General features: G+C 37.1%; 1 protein-coding gene across 5 annotated transcripts in view; it reads left to right on the top strand.

Moving 5' to 3' along the window:
• LOC138712041 (EGFR adapter protein-like) overlaps positions 1-22,248 on the top strand; it is a 1,474,549-nt gene that overhangs the window by 1,436,789 nt on the left and 15,512 nt on the right. For all 5 annotated transcript variants that reach the window (XR_011335594.1, XR_011335593.1, XM_069843434.1 and 2 more), the window contains 3 exons: positions 3,781-4,265; positions 10,721-10,951; positions 15,074-15,245. Coding sequence is in view for 3 of the 5 variants with exons in the window: in XM_069843434.1 (XP_069699535.1) it covers positions 3,781-4,265; positions 10,721-10,951; positions 15,074-15,245 (888 nt within the window). In the remaining 2 variants the exon portion in view is untranslated. The remainder of the gene's footprint in view (positions 1-3,780; positions 4,266-10,720; positions 10,952-15,073; positions 15,246-22,248) is intronic.

The raw sequence follows: 22,248 nt of genomic DNA, 5'->3' as shown, positions 1-22,248 counted from the left end.
TGCATGCATCTGCGTTGTGTAACTATCTCCATTCTTCTGTAACTTCATCCCTCTTAGCCCCAAATATTTTCCTAAGAATTTCAAGTTAACTCTTTTTTTAATTAGGAAAAGTAAATTTCCTTCAATTACTCCATTTGTGTAGTTACAAAATTTCATCAGAGTTCCTGTATTGGGAAATGCGCTTGGTATTCTGTCCTCTATGTCTGTGGTTCTGTCTAGCCAGGCGCAACCGCTTCAAGGCCGGATATTCGAACAAATGTCCAACCTCGCCGGTTGATCTACAACTGGTCGAATATAAACCGGTTGTAAGCGGTGTTCTGCAGCACTCTGATCCAAATACATTTAGTACAAAGAATGGTATAAAATATCTGTATGATAAGAATAAACAAGCATATTTAAAATTGGTTTGTATTATGTAAAAGCCAGCAATTTTTCTCCTTTCTGTAAAAATAATTGAAAGTGAAATAGCAAGTTTTGGAAACCTAATGCGTGAATGAAAGAAGAAGAAGAAGAAGAAGAAGAAGAAGAAGAAGATGATGATGATGATGATGATGATGATGTAAATTAATAATGTGAGGTAACACAGGACTTAAATAAGGCAAAGGACACACAGCAATCGCATTGGAAGAGACTCCTCTGGTCTGGAACCCAGAACCGCTGGTCTCGTAACAAAATAGAATGTCACATTCTTCGTAGCGGAGTGCTGCGGGTAATCTAATTCGCCCTTATCCATCATCTCCACGGTTCGGGCCGTGCAACAGAGTTTGTCTCAGTTTGCTATCATCTTTAATAAAACTGAAGCACCCAACATCCCATCCCCCTATTCCCGGCGTGGTAGAGGTCGCGTGTTGCAAATTATTTAGCTGCGAGCCAAGAGTATGTTAATGACAGGAAATCGGTAACCCGCCATTTTCCGAACGGGAAAACAAGGTTACAAATTACAATAACTTAACACTCGTTAATACAGTTTCAGTTAAAGACTGCGTGTTGCATGCAACGTGACGTACTGATTTGAGGCAAGAAATACACTGACCTGGGTTTACACGCAAGATGTCACCACCTAACATTTAAAGTAATCGGTGTTATGGAGGTGACACAGTGTCTGTTACGTATTTACGAAATTCTGCAAGTTCATTCTTCATAGTGTATTGTTGCCAGTTTGGGGCAAATGTCGCTAAATTTAGGAAATTCGATTATAGTAATGGGGACGAAATTTTTCATCTCTGATTAGCGTCTTTCATGGTGTTATTTCTTGGAATTTTAGGAGTGGAAAGCTAGGATATGAAATTGAATTTTCTATCAAATTTGATCCGAATTTCATTACAGGCTTACCTTCTGGCTATGTACATTCGGTACTATCATATGGAATTATTAGTTTGGGATTTTCATCAAAATTCACATAAGTATACTCAAATTGCAAAGAAGAATACTTAAAATTATCAAGCAAGTCCCTGTTCGGTAACATAAAGTAAAAAAGAAAATTCAGAGAACTCGGAATTTTGCCTGTACTCTACGTATACAGAGTGGAAGTGAAATAATATTGAAGATTGAAAGGGACAATAGGGTACACTTAAATGAATAGAAAATGAAGAGTCCGCTGCAAGAATGATGGATGTCACTTTCTTGTCGAAAATGAACCAAGACTGTCAATGCATATCTTAAGACATATAGAATGTACATACAGAGTTATATGGCATTAACACTGGAAGTCATTGTCCAGTAATGATCGGAAAATCACAGTTAAGCTTTGAGCGCTAAGCATTCCAAACTTTCAATTGCTTCTCCTGAAAAATGTATTCCAAATGACATACATCATTCTTGCAGTGGACTCTTCAAATCTATATCACGTTTTGTGATTAAATGCACGATTAATTAGAAAATTAAGTTGGAAGTTTCAGCAGTCTGGCAACATTGCCGCTACACTCTTTTCGTAATACAGATGTAGGAGGTCTTTTTTTATAGGTTATTTTACGACGCTTTGTCAACATCTAGGTTATTTAGCGTCTGAATGAGATGAAGGTGATAATGCTGTTGAAATGAGTCCGGGGTCCAACACCGAAAGTTACCCAGCATTTGCTCATATTGGGTTGAGGGAAAACCCCGGAAAAAACCTCAACCAAGTAACTTGCCGCAACCGGGAATCGAACCCGGGCCACCTGGTTTCGCGGCCAGACGCGCTAGCCGTTACTCCACAGGTGTGGACTGTAAGAGGTCAACGAACTCAGTGTGTCTCGCTAGTTGAGCTACTCTCTGGCTACGACGTTGCAATCTGCTCTCATCATGCAGTGGCTTGAAATTAGTGGTTTTAAATTTAATTTACACGAAAACCGTCCAGCTATTGAAATACACCAGAGGGATAAATTATTCTTTATTAGATTTCCTATCGTTATGGACAAAAATCACGATCCTACTCATTGTCATTATGATAACGATACTGTTACGCGAAAATAAATATTTTAAGATGTAATTTCGCAAGAATCGCTTCTTCGATTTTCGTCTCACACTAGCCTTTACGTCTCATAAAATGCTATTTGAAGAAGGAAATCTAAGAATAGAGTGCTTACCATCATCGAACAGCTTGACCCTTATTCTTGGCTTTGTTAGGTTCATCAATATATATATAGGCTAATATACAGTTGTTTCACGAGGATTTACCGTCCCTTATGGAGCTTATATCCGAAGACATTCTGAACAAAAAATGTCATATAAACATTTGTCCTAATCTCAATATTTTCAGAATTACACTAATTTGAAGTTTTTTTGTAAAATACCATTATTTTTTAATTTTAAGGGTAAAAAATATTACAAATAAAGAATGAACTATTCAGGAGTATCATTTCTTTAATTAGCTAGTATTCTGAAGCTAAAAATGTGTTGTGAATGCCATAGTTGCTTCGTATAGAATTTTTTTTACGATTTTTAACTACAAAATTACATTTTCTTACGCATTTATCATAAACAAATGTTACAAATCACGCCACTCTTTTAAATTCTTTAAGACTGTACATTAGGATGCATTATTAAACTGTAAAGAATCAAGTCCCTAAAGTCGTATGATTTGTAACAATTTTTGTGATAAATACGTAAGAATGATGTAATTTTTAGCTAAAAAATTGAAATCTGTACAAAGCAATTAACAACACATTTTTTGACTTCAGAACACTAGCCAATTAAAGAAATAATACTTCTGAATTGAATACTTCATTCTCTATTTGTAATATTCTTTTACCCTTAAAACTAAAGAGGATTTTACTAACAACTTCAAATTAATGTAACTTTGAAAATATTGCGATTAGGACAAATGTTTATATGACTTTTTTGTTCAGAATGTCTTCGGAAATAAGCTTCGTAAGTGACGGTAAGTCCTCATGAATCACTCTACCTGTTGCTGAAAATCGTAATGCTGTAATTTTCGCGGCAAATTTAAGAATCTTAAGATACATTTCATAATTTAAGGAATTGTGAAGCTAAGAAAACCCATTTCAGCAATGTAGTATGTGAAGGATCAATATTATTTCTAACTACAACTCTGGAGGCAAATTTCCTACTCTATCTGACTTGTCCATAGACAACCTTTACACCGCTATCTCTCTTTCGGTGCGTTATAACAGAGGAAGATAAGTAACCCGTGAGCAGAGAAATCTGCCCGATAGCGCGTGCTTGCCCGTACAGGATTAAATATGCATAGATGACAAATTTAACCACACCTACATAAACTAATCGCAGAATATTAATGGCAGTGAGTTACATCAGCTGTAACGGGTCCTTGATGTTCCACAGGTGTCTGGGGGAGGACGATCGTCGCCGCGAGGCGGTAGCGCCACCATGAACGTTCAGCTAAGCACGGGGCCCCAGCAGCACCCCGGGTCGCCAACGCTACGACTGGCGAGCGTGAAGGCGCCTCCCAGCTCCATCCCGGGTCTGCGGGCCCGGCACAGCGAGGAGGACCACAAGAGCCAGTCGCCCAGCAGCGATGAGAGCAACTCGCCGACCGAGCTCAACTCCTACAAGCGCCTGGCGGACAAGCCGCCCCTCATCAAGCGCCTGGCCATGGGTCTCTCCGGGGGCAACGGCGCCGTGCTGGGCGGCGGCGACGACAGCTGCCCCCTCGTCGTCGGGGGCGGCAGCCCCACCAACCGGCCCCTGTCGGGGGGATACGTCAACGAAGCCATTACAGAGTCGGACGCCTCTAGGAGCTCTGCGAAGCCTTCGAGCGACGACAACCGCGACGTGCAGACGAAGCACATAGAGATCGACAATAACAGGTATGCTGCACACTAGCTGCACAGAGATCTTCAATAACAGGTATAGGCCTACTGCACACTAGCTGTACAGAACAGTTCGACAATAACAAGTATACTGCACACTAGCTGCACAGAGATCGACAGTAACATGTAAATTACATTACTAGCTGCACAGAGTTCGATAATAACAGGTATATTACACACTAGCTGTACAGAACAGAGTTCGACAATAACAAGTATACTGCACACTAGCTGCACAGAGATCTACAATGACAGGTATACTGCACACAAGCTGTACAGAACAGTTCGACAATAACAAGTATACTGCACACTAGTTGCACAGAGATATACTATAATAGGTATACTGCACACTAGCTGTACAGAACAGTTCGGCAATAACAGGTATACTGCACACTAGCTGCATAGAGATCGACAGTAACAGGTAAATTACATTACTAGCTGCACACAGAGTTCGACAATAACAGGTATATTACACACTAGCTGTATAGAACAGAGTTCGACAATAACAGGTATACTGCACACTAGCTGCACAGAGATCGACAACAGGTATACTGCACACTAGCTGCACAGAGTTCGACAATAACAGATATACTGCACACTAGCTGTACAGAACAGTTCGACAATAACAGGTATACTGCACACTAGCTGCATAGAGATCGACAGTAACAGGTAAATTACATTACTAGCTGCACACAGAGTTCGACAATAACAGATATATTACACACTACTGTATAGAACAGAGTTCGACAATAACAGGTATACTGCACACTAGCTGCACAGAGATCGACAACAGGTATACTGCACACTAGCTGCACAGAGTTCGACAATAACAGGTATGTTACACACTAGCTGTACAGAACAGAGTTCGACAATAACAGGTATACTGCACACTAGCTGCACAGAGATCGACAACAGGTATACTGAACTCTAGTTGCACAGAGATCGACAACAGGTATACTGTACGTTAGCTTTACGTGGGCTTCTACAGAGCCTTCAAGTAAACGTTCATCCGCGAGTGTGCGGCCGCGCGTGGCGGCTAGAAGCACTCTGTTTGCCGGCAGAGTTGAATATTCATAGCCCCTTAAGTAAAGCGCATAGATTGCTCATGCAAATTACAATAACCAGCTACCATTGTCATATAAGGTATTAGAAATGATGTCCTTGTGCCGCCACACATCTCTCACACTTTTCAAGAAAATTTGCATTAATACTCATTTAGTTGTCCTGAAATTGCTGCAATTTCAATTCTTATATTGTTTTTCAGTGCTTCCAACGTATGCGGGTCATTCCGATACGCTTTATTATTATTTTTTAATTTCCCCATGAATAGAAATCGGATACCGGACGGTAAAATCTGGTAGTCGCGCTGGCCATATTTCCTTATTGATGACCCTATCTTCCAAAGTTTCTGTAATTAACGGTAACGAGAGATGAGCTGTATGCGCTGTAGCGGAATTTTGTTGAAAAATGCCTGTATGCATTCATTATCAAATAATTCTTCTAGGAATGGTGTGATTATGTTATTTCTGTACCTCTGCGCATTCACGGCATTTGAAAAAATGTAGATCCTATAATTCTGTAAGCATCCACTGCACACTGCATTTGATGTACAATATCGATTTTTTCTGCACTTCAGTATCTATTGTTGTGTCGCTACATGAGCATGTAAATAAAACCGTGTTCTTCCGGGAAAAAAATTAAATGTGACCTAGTAGAGCCATTATTACCATTATCCATCACCCAAATTGCAGAAGTTTACTCATATTCAGTGGCGTCATCTTTTGAAAAATATTGAGTGGGCTCAAACATTTGAGCTTTAAGTTTAAATAAATAAACAAATAAATAATGCATACTATTTACTTACATCGTATCATATTTCATTCACATTCTTAAAGAAAGAATGAAAATATTTATTTATGAATACGAATAAAGTCACCTAGAATTAACTATATATTTTAAGTCGTGAATGGCAGAAACAATGGAATACTGCAATAGAAATATTTACTTTATTACAAACACAATGAAAGTTTAAAAAGATGGAAATTTAATTTAGTTCACAATTATGGAGGTGTCATTCCATAAAATAAATTTATTGGGTATACATGATGCTGAGGAAATGGATGTTATGTGATTTATTTATAAGTTTATTGATAATTCGGTTAATATTCTCTTCCCCATTGACTTGTGGAAACAATAATTCCGAATCATCAGCCGCAAGAGAAAAGTGATAGATGGCTCTGATTGGTTGAGATTCAGCGGATTCTTAAGTTGGGCGCTCACTTATCGTAACGGATTCGTTCAGTGCGTTCGGATTTTTATTCTTTGCGCTATTTTCAATTGAGCGTCGCTCACTTGGCCGTATCGACCAGATTCCGTCCAGAATTCTGACAAAAGGAATCTAGACGAATCTCAGTACGGGTAAAGAACAAAATAAGGAAAATCATAATGATAAGACCTATATAGATTGCTGGCCTCCAATCACGGTGATATTGAAAGCCTAAATGAAGTGAATGACACGAAACTTATTTTGATATATCTTCTTCCAAAGCTAACTCAATTAAAAATACATCCTCCTCAAAGTTACTCGTTTCATTTCCAAGTTTAGCAAGTTATTAAAAATGTTTTTCCAATAATTACGTGTAGTCCGTGGAATCCTGTTGCAATAAAGAAAGTAGAACCATAAACTGAATCTGCAATAGTGAAAGGTGCTTCTACGTATTCGTAAGCTTGCAGAACGGTAAAATAAATACCCAATACAACTGTAAAAAATAGACCTTGTAGTGTTTGATTATAATTATTTTCTTTCAGAACACTACAACGAAGTAATGCACTCGCGGTAAATAACAACACTATTAGATCTAGATGATCAATTTGGAGGTGCAGACAAATTAGCGATACTGCAATAAAAATCCGAACGCGCCAGACGAATCTGTTCTGTTAAGCGAGCGCTTATCTTAACACTTCATTGGTGTATTTTTACGTGAACGAAATAGTCATCATAAATATTATTGTATTCTTCTTCACCTTTTCCTTTTCTTCCTTCTCGTTTTCATCGTCCATTATTTATTATGAATATAACTTTATTCATTCATTAATTAATAGTTTTCTGCCCAAAGGGAGGTCTTTCACTGCAAACCCAGCATTCTCCAATATTTCCTATTTTCTGTCTTCTTCTTTGTCTTCGCATATGATCCATTATATATTAATGTCGTCTGTCATCTGATATCTTCTTCTGCTCCGATCTCTTCTCCCGTTCACCATTCCTTCTAGTGCATCCTTCAGCAGACAATTTCTTCTTAGCCAGTGACCTAATTACTTTTTCTCTTCCTGCTCATTTTCAGCATTATTCTTTCTTTACCCACAGCTTCATTTCTTATTCTGTCTGTCCATTTCACACGCTCCAATCTTCTCTATATCCACAGTTCAAATGCTTCTAGTCGCTTCTCTTCACTTGGTCGTAATGTCCATGTTTCTGCACCATATAATGCAACATTCCACACAAAGCACTTCATTAGTCTCTTCCTTAGTTATTTTTCTAGAGGTCAACAAAAGATGCTTCTTTTTCTATTAAAAGATTCCTTTGCCGTTGCTATTCTCTTTTTGACTTCCTGGCAGCAGTTCATGTTACTGCTTACAGTACACACCAAATATTTGAAGCTGTCGACTTGATTGGTAGGTTTTTACACGAACGAGGTGTCATTATAAACATTATTATTTTCTTTTTCTTCCTTCTCGTTGTCGTCCATTATTTATTGTCTTAGCTTTATTATCATAATAATAATAATAATAATAATAATAATTTATTTATTTTTATTGTAATTGTTTTTCACTTCTTTCTCCTCTTATCACTAGTAGTAGCAGTTTTGTCTCTCATTTTCATTTTTTTCCCATAACTATTACATTTTCATTATCAGCGGACAGCGGATTTTCGGTCCCGATACTGAACCTTAGGTTACGTCAAGGTCATTGAACTCATTGCTATGCTTCCTGCGTGATGACGTCTTTTCGCTGTGTAGGGACCGAAAATCCGCTGTCTGATTATCAGTATTCAGCTAGATCAGCGATGCCCAACCTTAACCGCAAGAGGAGTCGGCGGATTTACCTCCACCCTCTCTTTACGAAGCTACTACGCATTCATGTACTCATGACGTCACAAACTTCTCTTATTACAGTGGCGGCTTCAGTTAATTTCAATGTCATTATTTTGTGATGGAAAGAAAATCAAATAAGCATCTTGAACACCTTTTCTGTTAGTGGCTTTGTTGGCACTGTTTACTTCCAACCAGTTCGTCAACGTTTGCCGCAAAGGATGAACAACAGAGTCTTAAAAGGTGGACGAAATGTTCGTGCCCTACTCTATTACGAGATTGGCTTTTTATTTGATTCATTCTCGAGAACATCTGCTCGCAGATATATGTAGAACCAAAGATTGTCATTAAATTCGCAGCAAACATTCGCAATCTGGGAAATGTTTCCCTGGGTAAAGATTTAAACAAATCCCAACCTTCTTTCTGAGAGCATTTCGTGGCTGTAGAATTCTGCAAAGCAACTAGTTCCATTTGCAGATCATGCGGAGCATCTTTGCAAGCAAAATTGAACGGGTTGTTAAAAAGACTAATTTTCGCCTCTATTGTTTTCAAGTCTCGAAATTTGGACTCGAAAGTGTCATATAGTTCCTTTATAATTGTTACATATTTTTCTAACAGAGTGACATTTATTGTAAAAATTGATTGCAAGGAATGAAAATGATATAAGTCGCCAGTTTCCAGTTGACTTTGCCATAGTGTTAATTTTATCATAAATGTATTCACTGCGTCTGATAAACTAATTACGTTTTTATCTTTCCCCTGCAAACTCATATTTAGGATATCAAGGTGATGAAAAAGATCGGTCGAAAAAGCCAGGTCACACAGCCATTCTTCTTGAGTTAGTTCTGGAACTTCATGGCCCTACAAATAATAAATATTATAAATTATAACAAACCAGTTATATTTTAGGGGTACGTTATAATGGATACTAAATATGAGTATTTTACATTTTTATGCTTACTTGTTTTTTCATGAAGTTATTTATCTCACATCGTAGCTGGAAGAAACGTCTTAACAGGGCACCTCGACTGAGCCACCTGACATGACAATAATATGGCACATTTTCATAATGAGATCCTAGCTCTTCTAGCAACTCTTTAAATTGTCTATTGCGAAGGGAGCTTGATTTAATAAAATTCACGCAGTTCACAACAACGGACATAACATTATTTAAAGCAACTGATTTTGTACATAAAGCCTCCCTATGAATTATGCACTGTATAGACAAAAAATCAGAGGGCATATCCATATTCCTTAGAAACTTCCTTAGTCTGCCAATAAAACCATTTTCATCCCCTTTCATCGACGGGGCCCCATCGGTCGCAACAATAACTAGTTTTGCCCAAGGAAGTTCTAATCTGCAACCAATATCTCGCACAGCATTGAAAATATCTTCACCACACGTGTGTGTTTTGAGAGAAACTACGTATAGAAGCTCTTCAATAATACTAAATTCACTAGTAACCCCACTCAAAAACACAGCCAATTGAGCTTCACTAGTTCTGTCCGTGCTTTCATCCAACGCTAGAGAAAAACATGTTAATGATTTTATTTTGTCCTGTAACTGTCTCTCTATATCACATCCCAATTCTTCCACACGTCTTGTCACGGTATTTCGAGACAGACTTAGTAACTGAAAAGCGGGTATTAAATTAGGACAAACTTCTTCGGCTGCTATAATTAAACAATCTTTTATGAACTCCCCTTCGTTAAAAGACTTCATATTCTTTGCAATGTGTTCAGCAATTCTATAAGAAACTCTAACAACATTGCCAGTACTAAAGCCGTCAGGAGTTGGTGCTTTCATATTGTTTAGTTTCTGTAATCTTGCTTCACCTGCAAGTGAAATTTATTAATTAGATAGTCAATTTAAAACTCAGCAAATATATTCAAACTCTAATAGCAAGTGATGTCAATGATTGCTTACCTGATAGAATATGTTTGCCATAATCAGTATGATGGTATTTTTCGAAGTGCCGTTTAATATTATATTGTGAAACCCACGATAAATGAGTTTTGCAAATAAGACACTTGACCGTCGTTTCCTCTGCAACACAAAAATATTCTTCCTCCCACTCTTTCTGGAAAATGGTATGTTTGGTTGCCTTGGAACCTGCCATTACAGTCAGCCGCCCCTGAGTGAATAAAAGTAGGGGAAGTGGTTCATCCACGGTTATGCCTCCAAACGAAGGAGGTGGGGTAAAGCCACGCTGTAACGTCATTAGCTCTTATGAGAAGGGGTTGGGCATCGCTGAGCTAGATTTCAGATAAATAGAAATTCAAAATCCTTGACAATATGTCTTTCAGAAGGGAAGTAAATTTAGGTTCCAGTATCGCTTGGCACTCAGCTGTTTGTTGTGCTTGTAGGTTGTCGCAGAGTTCCCCTGCTTCCACGGACCAGGACTTCAAGTCGAAGCGGATCTCGCAGATCAGTTCCTGCAGTTCGGGCTCCTGCCCGCTCCAGCCGCCAGCAGACGGAAGCACCCACGGTTCCACGCCTACGCCGCCCCCCTTGCCAGAACGCACCGACAGCCTTAATAACAGGACGGAAGAAGGGGAGCTGCGCGCGGCGCCATGGTTCCAAGCGGGGATACCACGGTAACCATTCTACAGTGTGGATTCATCCCTAGTTCTGTGGAATTTTAGTGCCATCTGAGGATATAGGGATATTTTATACTTAATTCATTGGTTCGGGATTTCTTGATTTTTCCTATAAAACTAGTTTTTTTTCTTTCATTTCATATTCTAATTTAATTTTTATACATTAAAACTCTGAGTTAAACATTTTCTTAGAATTATATTTCCTAACAAGAATAAAAATGATACTTTCCATTTCCATACTGTAAGAGAAGAAAAAGTGTCACCAGAGACTATTTGACTGTTCTTTCCCGGTTTCTATACTCGCCGCTTTTTCACACAGGAAGGTGATTGGATAAGACAGTTGTATAGTGTATTTGTACGTGGGGAATTACTGAACTTCCTTACGGGGCACAGTGTGTAATTTCAAGCATCTATCCGGCCAAAAATCATATTTCTCACCCCTGTCTTTAATGCTCAATTCTTGGGCAGGCGTGTTTATAACACTCCAAAATATAATATCCAAGTGGTAGACAGATGGTTGCATCTTGTAGGAGACCCTCACAATAGAGCGAAAGTTGCATGTCTCCGATAAGATCATTTACGCTGCAGAGGCAGGCGTGCAGTTTGTATTTGGATGGTGCAAAGTGGTGAAGTTAGTACTGTACAGTATTTTTTCTAATACAGAGTGTGGATATATTATAAGAAGATATGTGCTTACATATAGGCTAATTTTCGTGACAAAAATTATTATCTTATTTTCTAGAATAAGTGTCTGGATAAACATGTGCAAAGAGTTTAAGTTTTACCTTATTATATGATTTCGAGTTGACTTTTAAAAGGTTTTACCTCTGTCACCTCGATAAAATTTTGTAGAGATATTCATTATACTATTCTGAATACGACGTTGTGATTTTTTTTCTGCAAACAGGTGCATACAGAGTAGCTATTAATTATTTTCAGACACCATGCGCTCAGTAACCCTGAGAGCTGTTTTCGAGGTATGGAGCAAGAGTGAGGGAAATAATCCCAATAATGAAATTCTAAAATATATAATTCAACATTTTGGTCTCCAAGGTTGTTCTGGAGGCATTTTACTGTCAATAAAGAAGTCAATTAGCTTTCTGTGTTCGAAAATTCGATAACAGTGCACAATGTGTAATTTCAAGCAGTTATCCCGCCAAAAATCAATTTTCACACCCTATCTTTAATGCTAAATTCTTATATAGACGTGTTTATAACACTCCAAAGTATAATATCCAAGTATAGACAGATGCTTACATCTGGTAGGGGACCCTCGCAACAGAGCGAAAGTTGCATTTCTCCGATAAGATCATTTACGCTGCAGAGGCAGGCGTGCAGTTTGTGTTTGGATGATGCAAAGTGAGGAAGTTAATATAGTATTTTCTATAATACACAGTGTGATTATATTATAAGAAGGCATATATTTACAAATAAACTAATTCTTTTGCTAAAAATTATCTTATTGTCTAGAATAAGTGTCTGAATAAACATGTCGAGAGTCGAAGTTCTACTTTATTACATTATTTTGAGTTGAATTTTAAAAGGTGTAGCCCTCTATCACCTCGCTAAAATTTTGTGGAGATATTCATTAAGCATTTCTTAGCAAGACGTGATTTTTTTCTGCAAACAGATGCAGATAGAAAAACTATTAATTATTTTCAGACACCATGCGCTCCGTAATCAGGAGAGTTGTTTTCCAGGTGTGGAACAAGAGCGAGGGAAAAGTGAAATTCTCAAATATGTAATTGAGGTTCTACTGTAGTACTATTTCAGTAAGATTACTCTGAAAACATTTTACAGTCAATAAAGAAATGAATTAAATTTCTATGCTCGAAAATTCGATTATGGTGGGAAAAATACAGCATAAATGAGAAAAATTTCTTAAAATATAATGCGCTAAGTTTGAACCAAGATGCGAAGTCTGGGAATTAAATATATAATGCTTTGCCATCTACTACAAAACAATTCCAATTTGAGTCTACCAGTACAAGCATTCGAGGACTTCCACGTTAACTTTTCGGAGAACTGAGCGAAAGATCAAAACGGAAAAAAAAATTAGTCCACTTTTTAAAGAAAGATCGCCAGAAGAAAAGCTTTCTGCTGCCCATATGAGTTTCAGAACTTCTAAGAAAAAAGATGCGGCCAATATTGTAGGAGAGCTTTCACTTGCATCACTTCAACGTGTGATAAACCAGAGAAAAAAAAGAGCGTGAAAATTGATTTTGCAGGAACGACCAACAACTGTCACCTAATAAGAATCTCGCTTTGATTACTGATTTATAGTTGACTTCTAATCAATATAAAGAATTAAGGGAAATGCAAAATCTTGTAACAGTTAATTTAAATCCACCGTATTATTTATTGCGAAACACTGAAGACAGGATACGTTCAGGCAGGAAAGGGGACTACTTGCTGACATGATAAAACAAAGTAGTCGCAATAAAAACGATGTAAATACCGCAAGAAGATTTTTAAAGGCGGTTTCCACTTTCACATACATTACAGGAATAGATGGAAATCTAATAATTGTCTACGCACATAATATTAGAAACATTTTCTTGCGGTTTTGCAATACTGATAAATGGGCATTTGACGTGTATGCAAGGGAGACAAGGGACTTATATTTAACTTATGCATGCACAAATAGTATTATATGCCTACAACCCTTCACAAACTCTTGGCTCACGGATAGAAGATCACAGGACACTATTATACCTATTGGTAAACTATCTGAGGAAGCCCAGGAAGCGAGGAACAAATACTATATTATACTTTTCAGAGGATCTTCGCAAGAAAAGCATCAAGAAAGACACAAATACCGATATTTTACTCAGGCTACTTTATTTCTTTGGATCCTTACATCACCAGCTTAAAGAATTTAAGAAGATAAAATCGCGGTCGATTTCAATAGTAGTGCTGCAGTTCTCTTCGAGCCTCCATTACTCGGTGTTGCCGAAGGAGGAACTAGCAGCGAGGATACAGATTCTGATGGGGATGCATCAGACGTCTGAACGAGTAAGATATGTAGCAATCAATATTCCTTCGTCTTTCATTTCAATTTTAAGCGCATTCCACATTATGAACATTAATTTATTTTTTCATTCAAATTGAAATTTTTTTACAATATTACTCATTTTATTTTCAGTAAAAATAGTTGCTATTTTCATTTTCATTATTAAAAACTTATCCACTTCAATAATTCAAAGTACATACCAAATTTTATGAAAATTGAGCGATTAGTTTCCGAGAAATGATTTTTGGCCGGCTAGACTTGCTAAATTACACACTGCGGGGAAACGGTATTGGTTGAGTTCATTTTACTACTTAAGACATTCAGGCGAAGAGTTTTAAGATTATGGCGAAGTGATTTTATGATTTGTGACATAAAAAAAAAGTGGATTTGTCTGTATGAGTATGCCTACTCCGAATCTTTTTTTTTACTTGGTTATTTAACGACTCTATATCAACTACGAGGTTATTTAGCGCCGTTGGGAGTGGGGATAGCGAGATGGTATTTGGCGAGATAAGGCGGAGGATTCACCATAGATTACCTGACATTTTCTTTACGGTTGGGGAAAATCTCGGAAAAAACCCAACCAGGTAATCAGCCCAACCAGAGCGCAACTCCGGATCGGCAGGCAAGCGCCTTAGCTGACTGAGCTACGCCGGTGGCCTACTCGGAATCCTCTGACAATTAAATTAATCCTTCATTGAAGACTTAAGCAAATAAACTGTTGTATAAAAAGTTTTCTTTGTATGGAAAAATATTAATCTTTCATCATTCCAGAAATTTATAATGAAGAAGGGGAGATGAGGAATACTCATTTATTTATGTATTTATTTATTTGTTTATTTATTTATTCGTTTCTTTCTTTATTTGTTTATTATTTATTTGTTTGTTTATTATTTATTTATTTATTTATCTATGTCTGCCTGTCTGTCTATCTAGTTATTTATTTATTTATTTATTTATTTATTTTTGTTTGTTTTTGTTTGTTTTTTGTTTATTTATTTATTTATTTATTTATTTAATTATCTCTCTATTTATTTATTTATTTATTTATTTATTTATCTATAGTACTTTAAGTGAAGGTAATTAATTAATACTAAATATTACAGTGAAATCACTTTGGAGGTTCTGGGCCAGGAGCCAGTAGGAGCCTTCATGGTGAGAGAGTCCACTAGTAAACCTGGCTGCTACGCACTGTCACTAAGAGTTCCACGGGATTTCCAGCCTTCAGGAATAGCTCACTACCTCATAATGAGGACGAATAAAGGCTACAAGATCAAGGTACGTTTTAATTAGCACTGAAGTTATGTAGAAGTCTACTTCATAGAAAAAAACCTCGAGGAAGGCCCTGGCCTTAACAGATTTTGCACCATTCCTCCTGCAGGTAGTGCCGTTAAACAGTGAGTCGTGATTCCATTCAGAAGTGTCAAGGCCTGCCCCAAGTTATATTTAAAAAAAAAAAAAAAAAAGCGAAACGTCTGTTGCCGTTCGCATATAGTGGCGCACAATCAAATCGAACCAAACTGAACCAAAACGTGTTGCAGTTTAAAATGGATTGCATAATTCATAGTTTTAGCACAGTCATGTGAAGAGGAGAAAAGAGAAGAAATAAATATCCAAAACAAGAAAATATTATTTTTTTAACTAGAGATACACATGGAGAATTTGCTTCCTTATTTGATTATTTTCTGAGAGATAAAACAAAATTTAATATTTATTTTTACGTGATGTTTCCATTAATTTACTTATTTCACTCCAAGCATTATCACGGACATAATTAATTATCATTACAATATTAGTTTTGTGTTTTTCAAATAATCCTGAAAAAGGTTTATTAATTTTTCTTCATTCATATTATTAATTGTACTTTTCTGTACACAGTAGAATCTCGATTATTCATCTCTCGATTAACCAATCATTAGATTATCTGACAGTGCCTAAATTGCGTGTTCCACTACAAACTGCACTTGAATCATCGGGAACCCTCATGAGGTTTTTGAAGCAAAAAGATGACGCTTCATTCCCAGATGTAGTTTTACTTCGGAGAATTAGAATGGAGATCAGAAAAAGAAAGTACTGAGTAAAGTTAAGAAAAAAGTGACAGACTTCCCCTGAGGTACTAATTTTATTTCCAGGTTTAGTCTAGAACACTATTAGGCAGTAATGCTCGCGCTCTAGTGGTAAATAACACTATTAGATTATCAATTCGGAAATGCAGACAAATGAGCGATACTACAATAAAAATCCGAACACTCCAGACGAATAAATGTGGTGAGAACAAACAGAACGGATTATTCGCCTTTTTCGATTTACCATTCCTCCACTCCCCTTCTTTATGATGTATAATCGAGGTTCAACTGTAGTACTATTAGTGCTATTTCAGTAAATAAATTACGACAGATCTTTTGCACTCGGCACCATCTGGGCATCATAACACCTGTACAACACACAACTGAATGCATATTCACTTGACGTTTAAGTTGTGTATTTTTTTTATTTTGTTGGTTATTTAACGACGCTGTATCAACTACTAGGTTATTTAGCGTCGATGAGATTGGTGATAGCGAGATGGTATTTGGCGAGATGAGGCCAAGAATTCGCCATAGATTACCTTGCATTCACATTACGGTTGGGGAAAACCTCGGAAAAAATCCAACCAGGTAATCAGCCCAAGTGGGGATCGAACCCGCACCCGAACGCAACTTCAGACCAGCAGGCAAGCGCCTTAACCGACTGAGCCACGCCGGTGGCCTTAATTCGTGTATTCTCATAGTGAATATGCAGGCATGCTTTTCGTTCATGAATTTTGTGATGGCATTGCAATGAGTTTTTGAGGAATACAGACGACTTTTCCCAATGGAAGGGTTCCATCTAGCTGTGTGCTTTCCCTTGTTTACCGGATGTTATCTGAAACTGGCAAGTTGCCAAGTGTTCCATTGAGATCGGAAAGAGAACCAGCACCGATACATGATATGAATTTACTATTCATGGAATCCATAAGAATGGCAACTTTAGTAATTTGTCTTGTGTAATTATTTTATTTTCTAACTAAGTTTGTACTTAATTTATTATGAAATAAACCTATTGGAATAGCACAAGATGCAGCATTTTCAATAATGTATCATATCACAATATTCTAAAACGTAGAAATATGTCTATAATGCCCCTCTCCATTTAAAAGTTCTCCCATCAATAACTTCTTAACCGTTACATTTGGGATATAGGTATATTCAGGTTAAATCGATGTAGGCAAACTGCATTATCCTGAAGTATTTTACATTCCTCCTGAGACACCCTGTATATAGTGATTTCGTGGTATTATTGGACCCCTTATTGTAAAAACGGAATGACTATGTCCACTGTATTCCCGAGCTTGAATGTCCATTTTTGTAGGTCTCTTCAGAAACCTCTGTATCAAGTACTGGTACACGAAATGAAATTCATTGAAGAGCTCGACTATACTGTAAAGCTGATTGTAATGACAGCTTAGTGTCTGAATGGCTTTCAGAGCCATCTGCTGTGCATTCTAGTCTTCCGACAAAGACTTGTTATTACCTACATGGATAGGGCTAAATTTTATGAGCAGTCTTTTACAAGCATGGATATAGTTCCAATCGACAATATGGGCTTGTGACAAGGCATTCAATGAAGCTTTCGTAGGAAGCAGCTCAATCACATGGGATTATGAAACACAAAAGCTTCAGATAAACAATATGAGAGCTGAAGAAACAAGAAAGGGGAACGTCTGGAAATGTCCGTGAAATGTACAATTGAATGCTTATTCTACTGTGGACTGTGATATGAAAATGAAGTTGGTGTTCAAAGTAAGATTGAAGTTAATTTAGAGAATGAGTTCTCAAATTCTGAGTAGGAAGTTTCTAAAATATATGTATAAACATTATATTACGTATCTATTTCATTATATTAAAAAGGTTTTCATCATCATCATTAGAGGGCAGATGTTGATGACCTAAAAATCTACTTGAAATGATCATTAAAATGCTCTTAAACTAATGGAAAAATGACATAAAATTAAAACAAAATGACATTTAAATATTATTCAAAGTAGGCCTACTCGCATCACAACTTCTTAAAAATTAGTCAGCTTGTTTCAATGACTGCCCTGCATATCACGGAGAGGGGAGGCAACTTCCTGGAATTTGGCTAAGATAAAGGAAAAGGGCTTGCAAAAACATGAAGGTTTTTAAGGGAAAACTATAGATTTTAATGAGAGTTTACAATGTGTTTCAATCGGTGGTGGTCAATGTCAGTGCCTTCATTCTCTGTGTCTTTCTCCTTCCATTCTTCACTTTTGTTACCAAATCTTCCAGATGGGGGAGTGTGAATGACAAAACAAATTGTGGATGCAGCATGCATTCTTGCAATCTTTGTGTTAAAAATATTGTCTAATGCAGTAGCTATCTCTTCCGAAACATGTTGGGGACACAACGTCCTGTCCAGGACACAGTGAAAGTTTCCCCCATTCCAAACAAATTCTAAAGACACCCTTCTACCGACAAAAGAACAGTAGCAATCAAAGCCCTGACTTAAACGAAGCTGTTGTAAAGCATTTTATATACTTCCGTTGTATGAGGTGAAGCCTTCATTGGAATGAGGGATGGATTTTACAGTTTATTTCAAACTATAAAACTCAAACTTTACTGTTATTCACTTATTCAGTAGGTAATTACTACTGACCTATTTGCTTACAAAAAGATTTAACAGACCTATTGCTAAAGAAGAAAGTAAAATGCATTCCAAATGATCTAAAAGTTCTTCAGAGTATTAAAAATGACCAAAAATGCCGGAAAAAAATATATAAATGACCTATTAATCCAAAAACGTCGAAAAATGCAAAAAATGCAATATAGGAAATAAATTTTTTACGTTGATATTAACATAGAAAGAATTTCTTTATTAATAGGGATCGTCCTAATGTGAAAAATAACAAGATGACTTTTCATCAAAATCCGCCCCCTAATCATCATCATCATCATCATCATCATCATCATCATCATCATCATCATCATCATCATCATCATCATAAGAATATTTTAGTTCAGAGAAACCTGCTTCAGCAGCTCCCATATTCATTGGTCAGTCTATCTCACACTCAGCTATGTCTCTTCTTCCCTCAGGCATTGATGACCTAATCTGAAGTACAGAGTGGACGAAAAGTCTGTATACCCCTATCATCAATATAGATTTTTAAAAATTTGACTGGCCTATTACGAATCCAAAACATCAGCATGTTCTCTTCCATGGTCTCTGCAAATATGGATACCTCTCCAGGTCTAATTTCTCATTTTCCGTAGGATTTGTGGTGTCACAGTCGTGAAGATATTACTCACAGCATAATTCAACTTAGCGTTTGAAGTGTAGTGTCTTTTACAGACATTCTGTTTTATGATTCGCAAAGGGAATTGTCTGGTGTGGTGATATTTGAGGTTCGTTGTAGCCATATCAAAAGTGAAGAAAAATTTCTCGGATCCCCAACGAATCCACCTATCTGCGAAAAGCTTGTTAAGATGCAGTTTCACACTTGTGGCGAAATGAGCTGATGTACCATCTTGTTGAAGCCACACAATGTCAGGTACGGTACGTCTTTCCTCTGGAATTCAGAAAGCAACCATTCATTAATCATATGGAGGTAAGTCGTCTGATTCACCGGCCATCGAAAAAAATACAGTACTCCCATTCAAATCATAATGTGAGCTGGATTTTGTTCAGTTTCGTGATAGAAATGTGAATTTTATTATCCTTGTATATATAGAAGAAAAGTTAAGATCTTCATAACTTCGACGAATGTCACATTCATCGGAAAAAAATAACTTCCCTTTTACCTTCTCTCTTTGTGAAATGGCGGAGAAGAAAATTTCCTGTTTCTTCGTGCCATTTTAAATCCAAATCTGATAGCTCACTGTGATGCCACGAATGCCAAGGAAAATGATCTGGAGATGAATCTGTCTGTGCATAGATCATGGAGGATACTTGTGGACATTTTGGATCTGTAACAAGCATGTCAAATCATTGTTTTTTTTTTTTTTTTTAATTCCATGGATCTTACATCAGCAATGAAGCTTTAAGATATGAAACAAATCAAGAGTTACACAATTTCTTGGCGAGATGAAGTGAGGCCGAGGATTCGCCTTAGATTACCTGACATTTTTTCTCACAATTGGGGAAAACCTCAGTAAAAACCTAAGCAGGAATCTACCCCAGCCCGAGTGCAGCTCCGGATCAGCAGGCTAGCAAATCTGCAGACTGAGCTATGTTGATGGTTTACAAAAATAGCTATATAATACATGGCAAGCAGTTTAAATATACCAAACACACAATACACAGCAAAATTAATTCAATTTACAACCCTAAACAATTCATCAGCCGAGTCATACAAAATGATGTACTATATATAGCAAGCAGATTAATTCAATTTACAAACATACAATTCATAAGTTGAATTATACGCAATACATAGCAAGCTGATTAATTCAATTTACACGCATATACAATTCATCAGTTGAGCTATACAGAAATATACAATACACAGCAAGCAGATTAATTCTTAATTTACAAATATAAACAAAATTTTCAGTTCAGCTATAGGCTACATAAATTATGCAATAAGTATATAGCAAGTAAATTATTCAATTATTTATATCATACGCAATTCATCGTTGAGCTATATAAAATTGTACAATGATTACATAGTAGGTAGATTAATTCCATTTACAAACAGAAATAATTCATCAGTTGTATAGGAGGCATGAGTATGTAGAAATTTGGTTAATTCTGTTCTGAACCTTCTCTCATGACCCTTCCAAACTTTAACATAAATAGTGAACTCCTTTTTTATAACAGCTTAGACTAACAGAGGGTAAATGAAGATATGATTTATGTCTTTTATTAAAATTATGAATGTATACATCTTGATTACACAACTTTTAACACTATATCACTTCGGAATATGTATTATATGTCTTTCTCGTGTTCAGTTCTATCGTACCTGATTAACATGTTTCGGCCTGTTATGGGCCTTCTTCAGAACTGGTTGTTGCTGGTCTTGGCCCCTTTTGTTTTGCTTCCTATGGAGAAAAACAGGAAACAAAATAAAAGGCGCCAAGAACAGCAACAACTAGTTCTGAAGAAGGCCCATAACAGGCCGAAATATGTTAACCAGGTACGATAGAATTTAACACGAGAAAGACATACAATACATATACCGAAATTATGAATTCTTTTTAATTTCTACTAAATGTATCTTGGTTTTTGATACAAGGTAGGGCAGAAATATCTCCCCATTTTGAAAGTGTCGTAACTTCAAGAGGTTTAGTGATATACTGTAGATGTGAAAGTGCTGTAGTAATACTTCTTGTGTAATGCCATTTTGTCACTGTACTTATGTTTGGAATATCGCACGACGGAGATGACGTCCTTGATTTTGTACACACTCTTTCAATGTCTCTGCAAGTTTTCACATGCACATTGCATCATTATTTTTAGAGACACAGCTGCAATTTCCCTTCAGATGACAGCCTTCAGTTCTTGAATGTTGCGTGGCTTGTAAGAAAACACTTTCTCTTTGAGATAACCCCAAAGAAAGTTATCACATGCAAACAGGTCTGGAGACTGTAAGTAGTCAGAACGTGGTATGGGCGCAGGAAAAAGGCAGGAAAGATCAAACACACAATAACGGTGATTCTGGCAGTTTATTAGGAACTATGGTTACAAACACTTTTCAACATGGCCTCCCACCTCAGCAACATGTTGCATCCGTAACACAACAGTTGCTTGCAGCATATCTGGTGAAATCTGGTGACATGTAGTTGTATGCTAGCCTTTAGATCAGGCAGAGTCCGGATAATATGTTCCTGATAGACACATTCTTTCAAATATCACTACAACCAGAAGTCACATGGATTTAGGTCGGGGGATCTTGAAGGCCACACATCTGAAATTGTCTAGAGATGATGTGGTCGTTACTGAAAGTTTCTCGCAGCAAATCTTTCACTTGGCGAGCAACATATGGTGTTGCCTCATCTTGCATGAAAATAAGGGTGTGGTCACAGTTGCATTCTTGCAAAGCTGGGATCACGCATTGCTCAGGCAGATCTCTATAACGTGCAGATGTCACTGTTCACCAACAGGCCTGCGAGGTGTTCATGTGTTTGATCTTTCCTGACCGTTTCCTACCCCATACCATATTCTAACTGCTTACAGCGCTATATTTTCACCTGATGGCAAGACTTGAAACTTTTTTTTGCACAATTCGCGAGCATTTGCT

Source organism: Periplaneta americana, chromosome 13 (genome assembly GCF_040183065.1).
Source record: "Periplaneta americana isolate PAMFEO1 chromosome 13, P.americana_PAMFEO1_priV1, whole genome shotgun sequence".
Taxonomy (NCBI): Eukaryota; Metazoa; Arthropoda; class Insecta; order Blattodea; family Blattidae; genus Periplaneta; species Periplaneta americana.
This window is presented reverse-complemented; position numbering and strand designations above follow the sequence as displayed.